This window comes from Ruditapes philippinarum, unplaced genomic scaffold (assembly GCF_026571515.1).
Source record: "Ruditapes philippinarum isolate M1 unplaced genomic scaffold, ASM2657151v2 ctg2229_1_1_1_1, whole genome shotgun sequence".
In the NCBI taxonomy this organism is placed as follows: Eukaryota; Metazoa; Mollusca; class Bivalvia; order Venerida; family Veneridae; genus Ruditapes; species Ruditapes philippinarum.
In genome coordinates this window covers 87,973-100,386 of record NW_026852488.1, presented here as the reverse complement: position 1 = coordinate 100,386, position 12,414 = coordinate 87,973, and the positions used below count along the sequence as shown (strand labels likewise).

Below are 12,414 nucleotides of genomic sequence, written 5' to 3'. Positions count from 1 at the left end.
AAAGCATAAATTATGTTCTCTCTGCTTAACGTAAGAATACTACCAGATGTATTGATGGAAAATCCTTAACGTGAAAATTAATATTTGATCAAAGAAAAGCATATGTAACATTTAGTATTCTCTTTGCCCTTCACTGTATACGCCAAGTTATTACAATTCGAATACATCTATTTTACCCGATGGTATACAAAATTATCACATTAACGTTTAACTCACTGTTTATGTTTTTATTACAATATTTGATTTTTATTTGTTTTAACTTTATTTGTAATGTATTTATTATGTTCGTTGTTGTATTTTGTTACAATAATAAACTCACCTTATATCCTATTGCGTAAAATAAATATGCCAATTCTAGCATTTTTCTTTGTTTAACTAAACCTAAGGTGTCTAATGAACGAAGTAAATTTTACGCAAAACAGATCTTTTTATAATTAAAACAACTTTACGTGCCCTTCATTACTTGATATAAAACATTTTTCTTCCGATATGATAATTGCACACCTTTTGTATTTCAACATCCGTTTTATAATACACTTTCAAATTGGCCAATATTCGTAGTTATACCCCCACCACAAAATGTGGGGGGATTATAATGGATTCGCTTTGTCGCGTCGGTCGGTCGGTCGGTCGGTCGATCCGTCCGTCCGCACTCACAGGAGAGAAATTATGTGGCTAGAGGGACAATAGGTAACTGTTCTTTCTCTTTGATGTCATTCATTCCGTAATGCTTTTATGTGGCTATTTTCTTTTGGGTGGCTAAAAAGAACAATAGAGAGAACAATAGAGTAGCCACATAATTACTGTCCTGTGAGAACGTCCGTCCGTCGATACGTCCGTCCATCCGTCCGTCCGTCTCCATTTTCGTGTCCGCTTAATAAATCCTATACCAATTGAAGGATTTTCTTCCAATTTTGCTCAAATGTTTACCTCAACTAGGGTATGTGCAGAACCCATGTGTCAGCTCAAGGTCAAGGTCACACTTGAATGTGAAATATCGAACAATCAAATATTAGACAGTATGTCGTGTCCGCTCTGTAAGTCCTACACTAATGAAAGATATTCTTCAAACTTGGCTCAAATGTTCACCTCAACAAGGGGATGTGCAGAACTTATGTTGCCCATGTGTCAGCTCAAGGTCAAGGTCACATTTGAAGGTCAAATATCAAACAATCAAATATTAGACAGTATGTTGTGTCCGCTCTGTAAGTCCTACACTAATTGAAAGATTTTCTTTAATCTTGGCTCAAATGTTCACCTCAACAAGGTAATGTGCTGAACCCATGTCACCCTTTTGCTGGCTTAAGGTCAAGGTCACACTTGATTGTCAAAAATTGACTTAGAAAATATTCTTAAATTTTATTTGAATGTATTTGAATATTTCTGAAACTAGAACAGGTATTTGCTTGAAACTTAAAATATATATGACGTGTCACAATTAAGATATGCAGGTCTACTTTCATTACTCTGAATTTTAACAAAGTTATGCCCCTTTTTATGTCTTCAAATTTACATACAATCAAATATTAGACAATATGTCGTGTCGGCTCTATAAATCCTTTACTAATGGAAGAATTTTCTTCAAACTTTACTCAAATGTTCACCTCAACAAGGTTATATACAGAATCTATGTTACCTTTGTGCCGGCTTAAGGTCAATGTCACACTTGAAGGTCAAAATTGACTTAGGAAATGTTCTTAAATTTTGACATGTACTTGAATATTTCTGAAACTAACACAGGTATTTGCTTGAAACTTAACACATATATGAGGTGTCACAAATAAGATATGCAGGTCAAGTTTCATAACTCTGTATTGCATTTTGACAAAGTTGTGCCCCTTTTTTAAGTCTTAAAATTTACATACAATCAATACTAGACAATATGTCGTGTCGCTCTATAAATTCTATACTAATGAAAGGATTTTCTTTAAACTTTACTCAAATGTTTATCTTCACTGGGCAATGTGCAGAACCCATCTTACCCTTGTGCCAGCTTAAGGTCAAGGCCACACTTAAAGGTCAAAAATTGACTTAGAAAATGTTTAGTACATTTAGAAAATGAAAGTTTATTTGTAACTGTTTCGCACATGATTTGACAATATATATTTATACTATTACCTGTTCAATTTGTCTTTTTTCACCAGAGATAATTTCTTTTTATGTTTATGTATTTGTTCCACTAAGTTATTCCCTTAACCACCTTTCCAAGTCGTCTTCTGTCAAGGACATTGATGGGGGTATGAATCGCATTCAGCGATAGTTCTAGTTTATTTTAAATTGCTCATTATCAAAAATATGTAAAGCAATCTGCAATATACTATAACTTGACAATTGTTTTAATTTAATATTTCATATATTCATTTTCATTTTAATAGGGAATCTTGCCTTTATGTGTGTATTGCATTTGTCATTTTACAGCATGGAGGAAACATTCAGATGACTTCGAATGGACTGACACAGTAATTTGCTTTTAACTACATATTACAAGCTATTTATTTGTTACCAATTTAAAGATAAGTTGTATTTTTTCGGGTATTTCCGTCCGCCTAGTTTCTGTTATTGATAATGATCGATACTCATATTATAAGATCATTATGCCTAAATGTGATATCTTTGCAAATAAGATAAAAATAAAGGAGACTGATTGTAACTTAAATAACAATAAATGAATGAATGAATAAATGTAATACAATATAGTATGATTAATTATTGTCAATTTCATTCCATTTTAGTACAGCGAAAAGCTTAAATATGAAGTTCGCGGGATTCTGTCGGGTGCGTTGTGTAAACCTTCATTGTTAATGTTTGGCCCGTCTGGACATGGAAAGTCAGCTTTCATCAACTCCGTGTCAACTATTAGCACAGACAGAAAATCAAACAAAACAAACAGTGCTTCAACTACAAAACACGCAACATCAGTGGTAGGTTTGAATACGAATTTATATATATATATAGTATGAGGTCGAGCCTGTTATGTTGAAATAAGATGGCTTTGGGCGATATCGAGGGTCTTTCTCTATATAGTTCTTGCATGGTGCGGTGATCTTTCTTTGTTGTTCCTCATCTGTTATATACGCCAGTAACATACTTTATTTAGAAGATAACGCACACAGCTTAAGAAAAAGTGTGCGATATTTCATATAAATCACAAGCATGTGAGTAAACTTGGTTGATGTATAACTGTGACCGTAGAAAGAAAAAGACAATGGTCACTAGACTGTACCAAAATTTAGGCTGGAAAAAAAACGAATTTATTCAAATTGGGGATAGGTAATGAGTTACTGGGGTTATGGCTTTCAGTTAAGACAAAATTTGTCTGGTGCATGAACGTACTTGTTTATGAACCTTCTCTTTTTTCTGAATGTAATTTAGGGATAGGAGGCATTGTCTTTCATGAGTAGAGATACTTTCCATATTATCCATTTTAAGTTCTTGAGAAAATAACAATTATCGTTTTTTTTTTAAATAAGTTTTAAAAACCCATCTTTTGGCATGTCATTTGAAACTGCTGATCAAACTGCAGTTAGTATACTACTTACGTGTCACATTTATTTACAGCAATGTTTTTATGTGTTTTGGGCAAACCTATCATACTTCTGATTGGATCTTACAGTATCGGTTTAAAATAGAAATGGCAAAAATATGTCACTCACATGTAGCGTAAAAAGTAGCGAATTTAATCTTTTAATAATAAAAATTTAAATTTAAATTTTATGTTTAATAAAAAGTCTCATGTATTTCTGTTATGCGATAAAAAGCAGTTATAATATATCGAACTCGACTTTAATGTAAAAAAGTCATGACCTGGGGCGCCATCTCATGTTTTCCCTAAAGACAATGTTCTCGGCCTTACGGACTCGATCATCTTACGGACTCGACAATTCCTCGATGCCGCCCCAGGTCATGGTATTTCTACATAAAAGTCGAGTCGCTTAACAATAACTATAACAAATTGACCAAGGCTGTAACAGACGATTTTGTTATACTATAACTATTTTATCGTAGGATAGACAAAAATATAAAAAATGCTTCGACAAAAACATTTCAATTCAAATGTTTCTTCAATTAATAAGTAAGTTTTCCAAACTGAATTTCGCAGTACATCCTAATACAAAAAATGAATTACAACGTTTATAATGTATGTCCCTGGTCCAAACAAAACCGTTTCAAATCCTTCGGCTAAATACCTAGTATCTATTTCCTATGCCCTACCCCCAATTTGAAAATATTCCTTATCAACCTGAATTGTTAGAGATTCACTTGTTGTTTTGTTTTTCTACATGAACCATGTGAACTTTATATAACGATGCTTTATCTTATAAAAAGACCTGTAAAGATCAATCATGCGTCCAAACGCTTTAATTTTATTTCTTTTTTTGTGAACTGTTATATTTACCATACAAATTACTGAGTAAAATGTTTGTTTATTAAGGTAAGTAGAGACAAAGTGATTTTTGTATTAAATGTGAATGCAAAACACTTATTTCTTTACATTTTGCTACATTTGTGAAAAATTTTGACATTAAGTGCTACTTCAATCAGGAAATAAGCACCTAACATGCTAACTAGTTTTAAACTTTATAAAACACATGTATGCCCGTTTGTCAAGAGGGAAAAAATTGTTTCTGAGGCATAATTTACCTTTAGGTCATATTTAAAAAATGTCTGACAATAAACTCATTTTATTTTTACTAGAATTTTGATAAAGATTTCAAAGTGATTGCTCTTCTCATCATGCACATGCCTCACTACCTACCTTCATATATTAAAACCAACCTATTACATCAATAAAGTGTATAAAATGTGGATTTTTCATAAACTAAAATTTTTCCTCGTTATGCGAGTGGTAGAGATGCGGTCACATGCTGCCAGTAGAAATTATAAACAACAAGACAGTCTGAAGATAAGCTAAAACCCTTCTGCAGTACCTTGGTGGCCTTTAGCCAACCATAATCTTGATGTTTGCCATGCATATTAAAAGCACATATTCTAATGATAGTCAAAAATTTTCAGCGGTTTAAAAGTCATGGAGCGGGCACGAAATGAAGACTTTTTGACACTGGACAATTAAGTGTGACCTTGACCTTGGAGGTAGCAACCTAATTTTTGCGCTCTGCAGCTCGTCTCATAATAGTGATTACTTGTGTCCAGTTATTAAAAAATAACAGTTGTTTCAAAGTTATGGAGCACTTTAAACCCTTGACATTTAAGTGTGACCTTAATCCTAGGGGTAGCAACCGAATTATTGCGCCCGGCACTTCGTATTATAATAGTGATCACTTGTACCACCTTATTTTTAAAAGAATTCACCAGTTTAAAAATAATGGAACGGAGACGAAATGTAGACTTTTTAACATTTGACCTTTCATTTGTGACCTTGGGTAGCAACCCAATTATTGCGCTCTCTGCACAGCCCCTTATAATGGTAATTAATTGTGTCAAGTTATTTAAAAAAAAAACATCAGCGGTTTAAAAGTTATGCAGCGGACACGAAATGTAGACTTTTAAACACTTGACCTTAAAGTGTGACATTCACTTTGGGAGTTGCAACCCAATTATTGCGCTCTGCACATCGTCTCATGATGGTGATTACTTGTATCAAGTTATTTAATTTTTTCAGTGGTTTAAAAGTTATGGAGCGGACGCGAAATGTATACTTTTAACACTTGACCTTTAAGTCCGACCTTGACCTTTGAGACGAAACCCAATTATTGCGTTCTTCACATCGTCTCATAATATTGATCACTTGTTCTAAGTTATTTAAAAATAATCAGCGGTTTGAAAGTAATGGAACGGACACGAAAGTGTTACGGACGGACAGACGGACGGAGAGATGTACCGACTGACAGGCAGAGGACATTCCTATAATCCACTCCCCACTACGCAAAAGGGAATGAAAAAGATGTGTTTGCTACGCAGTTTAATGTCTTTTGCACGTTTCCAAAGAAAAGTCGGAAAATGAAAAACATAAATTGCACCGTTGATCCGCTTATTTAGAGCTAGTCTGCGTGAAAAAATAATAAGAAAGCTTTCAAAATTTATTAAATGAAGAATTTCATTTTTGTTATATATGGTGGCTGATTTGTGCTTTTCGTGTTTTCGTCCGCGAATAAATAAAACATCGCCCCGAGCTCCCGCTAATTAGCGTGTTTTTGTCTCGCGACCCCACCAAGCTAAATTTCGGGAATAAGAAATTTAAAATGGCCGTCGCACAGAGCGAAAACACGCTAATAAGCCAGGGCGCGGGGCAAAAGTTAATAAATTAAATGTCGGCCCGCAGGACCGCAAAGCGGGATTTTAGAAATAAGACGGCGGGGGCGAAAGGTCGAGAATAAACAAGGGCGCCAAGCGAAAACACAGGACAGTTATTAATGCGCCCCGTCATTTAATTTCTTAAATCTCGCTCAGCTACACCCCGCATGGCGAAGTTTTATTTATTAAACTTTTCCTAGCGCCTCCGCTTATTAGCGTGTTTTCACTCTGCGCCCCACCATTTTAACTTGTTTATTCTCGATTTTTTCGCTTGGCAGGGTCGCGGAGCGAAAACACGAATGGCACAAGTCAGTCACCATAGCTATATAATAACACAGTATGAATATTTTGATGAATAGCCATTTGATGTGTATCAAATTGAAGTTTATGATCTCAATTAAAGCCTTAGAGCCTTAAATCATACGATAAAGTCTATAAAAATGTTATGCGCATACCCCGCTTCAACACACAATTTAAGTACACATCTGCTTAAGCTATGGGGCGTGGACGGTAACTTGCACTATCCAGTACTGTCCATGAACAGGTTCAATCAAAACCGATCCTGCAACATTTTCAAATTTGCCATGTTAGGCTTACTTTAGGGATTCTGCTTTTCTCTATTGTATTGTCACACCAGTGTTATTTGTGCCGTGTGGCGGCTGTAAAAAGTTTCTACGTACATTTAATCAAAGATGTTATATTTTCGACACTTGAAAATCGTTCAGCACGTCATTATTGTTGTGAATACATGTATTGTCGTATCTTTAGTCACATTGAAGGTTCCATGATAACCACCATATGAGCACTTCTGAGGATGTTTCTAAATTCCAAAATTTAACCATTTCCGTGTTTAAATGTTGAATTCTGCTTAAGCCGGTGCTAGGGGGCTAGGACGGTAACTATCCAGTACCGTCCATGAACAGTCTCAATCAAATCGAGCCTGCAACATTTTCAATTTTGCCATGTTGGGCTTTCTTTATGGATTCTTCTTTTCTCTAATATACTATTTCATGTTTTGAAAAATAGTAACTATTAAAAATATAGCTACTATATCACCAAGCACTATAGAATGACCGAGTGAACAGTGTGTCGAAATTTTTCTGCTCCTTTAATTTTGGAACATCTCGCCTATTATTCCTTATAAGAGCTGATTCGGAGACTGAAATAGCCGATAACAAATCTGTTACGCATATTTATTTAAAATTTTCGAATGAAAAAAAAACATCTTCCATAGCTGCAAAAATGCCTTTATCTTTACACACTTATTGCATTATACTGATTGAAATGGATTGTTATTAATAAATGAGAAATAAAATAGTTTCGCAGGTACGATTTTGAAGACTTGTTTTACACATTTCGGATAGCAGATACAAAAGGCATTGTGGAATTTGAACGAGACAATAAATACCTTGTTGAAAACATTGTCAGCATCGTTAATGGACATTTTCGTCCAGGAATAGAGGTAACGGAATTAAATAAAAAAATAAACTTATTATTTTGAAATGAAATTAGGCACAATTAGCTGCACATTCTGAAATAAGTAATAAAATTGCAAAAGATGTTTTCTAAATTTACGGATATCTTCCAATTGTCTAGTTTGTTTTATATAGGAAGATTGGTAAATATTTGTAGAGAATCTTAATCGATGGTGATATTTTTAACTTTTCAAATATAAATTTCAAAATTGTGATGAAATAAACATGTTCAAAATAAAATTGCCAATAATATGATTTTTAAACTACCAAAACTGATCGTAACTTAAAACAGTAGGACATAATGAGAAAAAAATGTTCTAGATATCAGGACAATACCATAGCAATACATTGGCTATAAACGCACATAAATGAAGACAGTACTATGTGCAACAGCTGGTATGACCCAAGCACCGATTTAAACGGTATTAAATAACCAAGACTAGAGTTCTAGAACTAATGGTTCCAAAGAATACAAAAATGTAACAACACTAAGCTTCGTACGAGATATTGTTTGACGCAATTTACACATATGAATAAACGTTGATACATCGGAAGAACCAGAAAGAACTCATCAGTGAAATAAGAACATTCTCTTACGTTAAACTTTATAACAATTAACAACTTCAGGTTTTAAAGATCGAAATCAATTCATTTCTCCTCCATTATTATTAACTACAGACACAGAACCAAAAACATTTTAGACGAATTCCACCTTATATTCCAGGAACTGTTAAAGTTACAAATAATTTGACATCTTGTCAAGTAGATTTTTTCTACTGTATTTAAGAACTTAAGCAATTGTTACATTAAAATGTGTTTTGTATGTTAGCGGATCAAAACCGTTAGATCCTTGAACAAATCAATTTCAAACCACTATGTTGTTTGACGTGTGTTCTCTCCCCCTTTTCCACAGGTCCTTTTATTTCATGTTCTAAATAATACAGAAAGTTTTACTCTTTTAATTTAGAAATTGAATTAAAAACTACTGTGGCAGTAACCAGATATATATATAAAAAATTCAAAGCTGATGTTCATCTTTTACGATATTATTTCTTTAAACGTTATATTTTGTTTTGAATTCCTTTGTTTTACTTGTATTTAACTCTGCTTTTGTTTTATTAAACTCTTTTTTGTACTTACATTTATATAGTTCAAAGGTGAAGAATTCCAAACGAATGGCGACTTTTACATCGATTTTCCAGTGGAATCTGACAAAGTGCATTGTGTGATTCTAATGTTTAACATGAAAATCTTTGTAAATAAAGGCGCGCTTTTCAAGCTAAACTACCGTACGTTAGTCACAGATTTGTCAGAAGAATTGAATCGTTTAGGTAATTCTTGACTGATATTATTCAATTCAAAAATCATTCTAAACATGTGTGTTCGCATAATATTATGTGTTTAGCATTATCTGATAAATGCATCTCGTTTGTTATTGTTGACAATAAAACGTGTTTGTGTTTATGCACAATATACCTTTTTATACGTTCTCGTTTCAAAATTATGTCAACAAAGCTTTTCAGAAAATTTCATTTCAATTAGAATTATATTTCCGCTCACCTTAACATTGCTTTTAAAAAAACACATTAATTTAACAATTGATTCTCCTACTTAAAGCATCAACTTTGCTTATTTTCTACATGAATCGTTCATATTTATGAATATTTTCAACTGGATCATATCAGTCACTGCTTTTTCTTTTAAGATATTCCAAGGATCGTAATCCTTACTTATGCAGACCAGGTAGATGAAAAAGTAAAGAATGATATTTCATGCATATTCTACAAAGAAGAGGTAAAAAAGGCAGTTTATACTGCCAGCGAGTGGTTAGGCGTACCTGTAGAAAACATACATCCTATCGTTAATTACTCAAACACAGTGTATGCAGATCTGAATCATCGCCTTCATATTCCGATTCTGCTTGCTTTACAATCAGCTCTGTATTATGCCAGGGACACGCTACATAAAAGAAATCAAATATAAGAAATGTTTAAGCAAAGCCCAATTTTTACGTTTACGTAAGGCGATTTCCAATTATATAATTATTTGTTGTAAAATATTCAATTCTGTTTTACCCTTTATAGCATGTACAATTTGCTTCAATTCACGTCTTAATACAAGTTGACTACCATATTTGAAAATGATCATAGATAATTTGGAAAAAGGTCATAGCCAACGGTTGTATATAGAATATTCAAACATTAAAATCAAGATTTTCATTTTTGTAGATCGCTTGCATTTGTTTAACCTTAAAATGTGAGAAGCATATTATCTTTTATAATTACTTTTCAAAATTCATAATTAATATTCTTATGTGATATTATTACAGTGGTTACTATACAAGGCTACTCAACGTTTCTGTAGAGAATCAAATTATCCTTCTAAACTTGTTGAGCTTTTAAATGCTGTCTAGTCGGGTCGGTTTTGCAAAATCTTAAGCAGCATATTAACTTTTACTATTCTTGAGAATATTGGGAGCTTTTTTAATATGTGGATTTATTTGTATTTTAAGCATATTAAGCATTGAGAATGATCATAAAGAAGTTCCATAGAATCCACAAATTTAAAAAAAAATAAAGAAATCAATAATTTATTTTTTGTTTTCTTGCATAAATTATTGATACAATTCAAGATCAGATCTGCCATGTACAAAATACAACCTCTAAATGGTTAGCCGGTCCAATGTAAGCTGGATATTTAGGTCAATACCTCACATGAATTAAACCCATAGTCATAAGGGGTCAACAACGTAAACTTTACCAACACAATGCCCATATTTTGCATTAAAAGTACACACTTATCAAAAGAAATACCAAACACTTAATTTAGTAACCTGTCTTACATATGACCACTTAACTCGTTAAAGTATCTTTAATGCTTTCAAATGTTAAGTACAGTATAAACTTCTGACTGAAAGTTCTAAAGATGATAGCTCGATACGTTTAACTTTGTTAAAGTAGGCTAAAGCAACATGCCTCTAATTTGATTCTAATTCTTTGTTCATTTCAAAAATGTACTTAAAAGTGAAAAACTTTGATATGGACAAAGAAAATAATTTACTCATTGCAAGCAGTACTTGCAATCCACATGAATAACAATACGAGACCAAATGATCAAAAGTAGTCATAGGGCCTTACATTGCCTCAGAAACGTAGTAGAGATTCTGACAATAAATCAGTCCTTAATCACATAACATATGAATTATTTCTATGTACTTGAATATTGTTTCTTTTTACTTTTTTCTCAAGCTTAATTTTCTTGAAATAGTTTGCTCATTCGAATGCATGCATCTTTGAGAGGTTAAAAAGTACTTGTAATGAAAAAAATAGTGAACAACATTTGTCTGGTCGAGCCAAACTGGCATACTTAGGGCTGCATGCTGATGATTATAAAACTATGGCCCTGTTAAACGTTGTATTCTACATTTTTTACTTTAGATGAAACTTTTTTTCTTCTTTTTCTTTCAAGGATGTTGTTACTTTAGTGATTTATTTCATATTACAAATGGCTGTCTATTTATATATTCTACTGATATTTTCTGTTTCAATTGTATTGACAATGTAAATTCATGTACAGTAATGTGTGTAGCGGGTGACACGAAAAAGTGTTTAATATAATACATGTATTAATCTTATAATTGTTTTATTTTAACAAAGTTTTGGCTTATTTTACTGGGTCCGGTATTAAATCAGTCAAGCTGCTATCTCCACTGACGTCTGTTATTATTTCATGCCATTATATGGTTTACTAGAATAATTCCAAGAATTACACTTTGATCAATTAATGAGATTCTTAACACGGTTTACATATTGTTCTACCAGACGGTCTTACATCTCTTACGACCTAGTCCGACAACTATCTGCCAGTCTTACGTTTCTCAAAGGTCTAATCAAATTTTACACCGCGACGATGGTGGAACAACTTATAATTCCTCCGTTCAGTATGAAAATTGACGTCATATAAGTGGTTAATTTGAGTATGAACTGCGAGTATAAAGGATACCATTTTGCTGTTCTGATTAAGTTTTTTCACACAGGAATCGAACACGAAATTGAATTCTTACAGAGTCTATATTCTTTTTTTAACTTGAGTTATAAACATCAAATTTAATCTCTGATCAAATGCTCGCTTCGAGACTGTGACTGCCTTGACCTTATGTTGCACGACAAACACTGTCGTGCAGGTTTAAAATTACGACTTCGGTTTTCGTTTCTTTTTATCCTTTTAATTGTTTAACTTTGCTGAAGTAATCAACAAGTGTAAGGTTAGACATTTTGTTGAGAAGCATGTAACAACAGAAAACATAAAAGCGAATAAAAACAGTGATAATCTATTACTAATACACAGTTCGGACGTTTTGAAGGTTTATGAAATAAAAGGGTAAAATATGTAACCATATGCCAATTTGTTAAGAACTTGCGTGGTTTCAGCAATTGTGTAGTAAAAAATAAACATTGTTTTATGGGATGATTCCAAAGATAAATTGAATTGGTTAACAAGCTACAAGGAAATTAAAGGTCGAATGATATATATAGATATGTTTGGCTGATTATTTAATTTCATTTGTTCAGGAAACTATAATCATGTAATGCATATAATAATTTCATTTGTTGATTTAAAGATGTTAAAAATATACCATGCATAAATTTTATTTTATTTATATGATAAGAAAATATTGATAAATGCT

The 12,414-nt window shown here is 32.8% G+C and overlaps 1 protein-coding gene across 1 annotated transcript; it reads left to right on the top strand.

Annotated features, from left to right (window-relative positions):
• Nucleotides 1-2,412: 2,412 nt before the first annotated feature.
• On the top strand, nt 2,413-11,584 carry LOC132714685 (interferon-induced protein 44-like). The gene is made up of 5 exons (XM_060697598.1): nt 2,413-2,459; nt 2,733-2,921; nt 7,571-7,714; nt 8,878-9,058; nt 9,433-11,584. The coding sequence occupies exons 2-5, from the start codon at nt 2,802-2,804 to the stop codon at nt 9,708-9,710; spliced, it is 723 nt and encodes a 240-aa protein (XP_060553581.1). The 5' UTR covers nt 2,413-2,459; nt 2,733-2,801; the 3' UTR covers nt 9,711-11,584.
• The last annotated feature ends 830 nt before the right edge of the window (nt 11,585-12,414 follow it).

What these genes read in the sequence shown, in the direction of transcription:
- LOC132714685 (XM_060697598.1), top strand. Translation starts at nt 2,802, where the DNA reads ATGTTTGGCCCGTCTGGACATGGAAAGTCAGCTTTCATCAACTCCGTG. An exon ending in ATTTTCGTCCAGGAATAGAG is followed by an intron (nt 7,715 to 8,877) that starts GTAACGGAATTA and finishes ACATTTATATAG; the next exon opens with TTCAAAGGTGAAGAATTCCA. An exon ending in AGAAGAATTGAATCGTTTAG is followed by an intron (nt 9,059 to 9,432) that starts GTAATTCTTGAC and finishes TTTTCTTTTAAG; the next exon opens with ATATTCCAAGGATCGTAATC.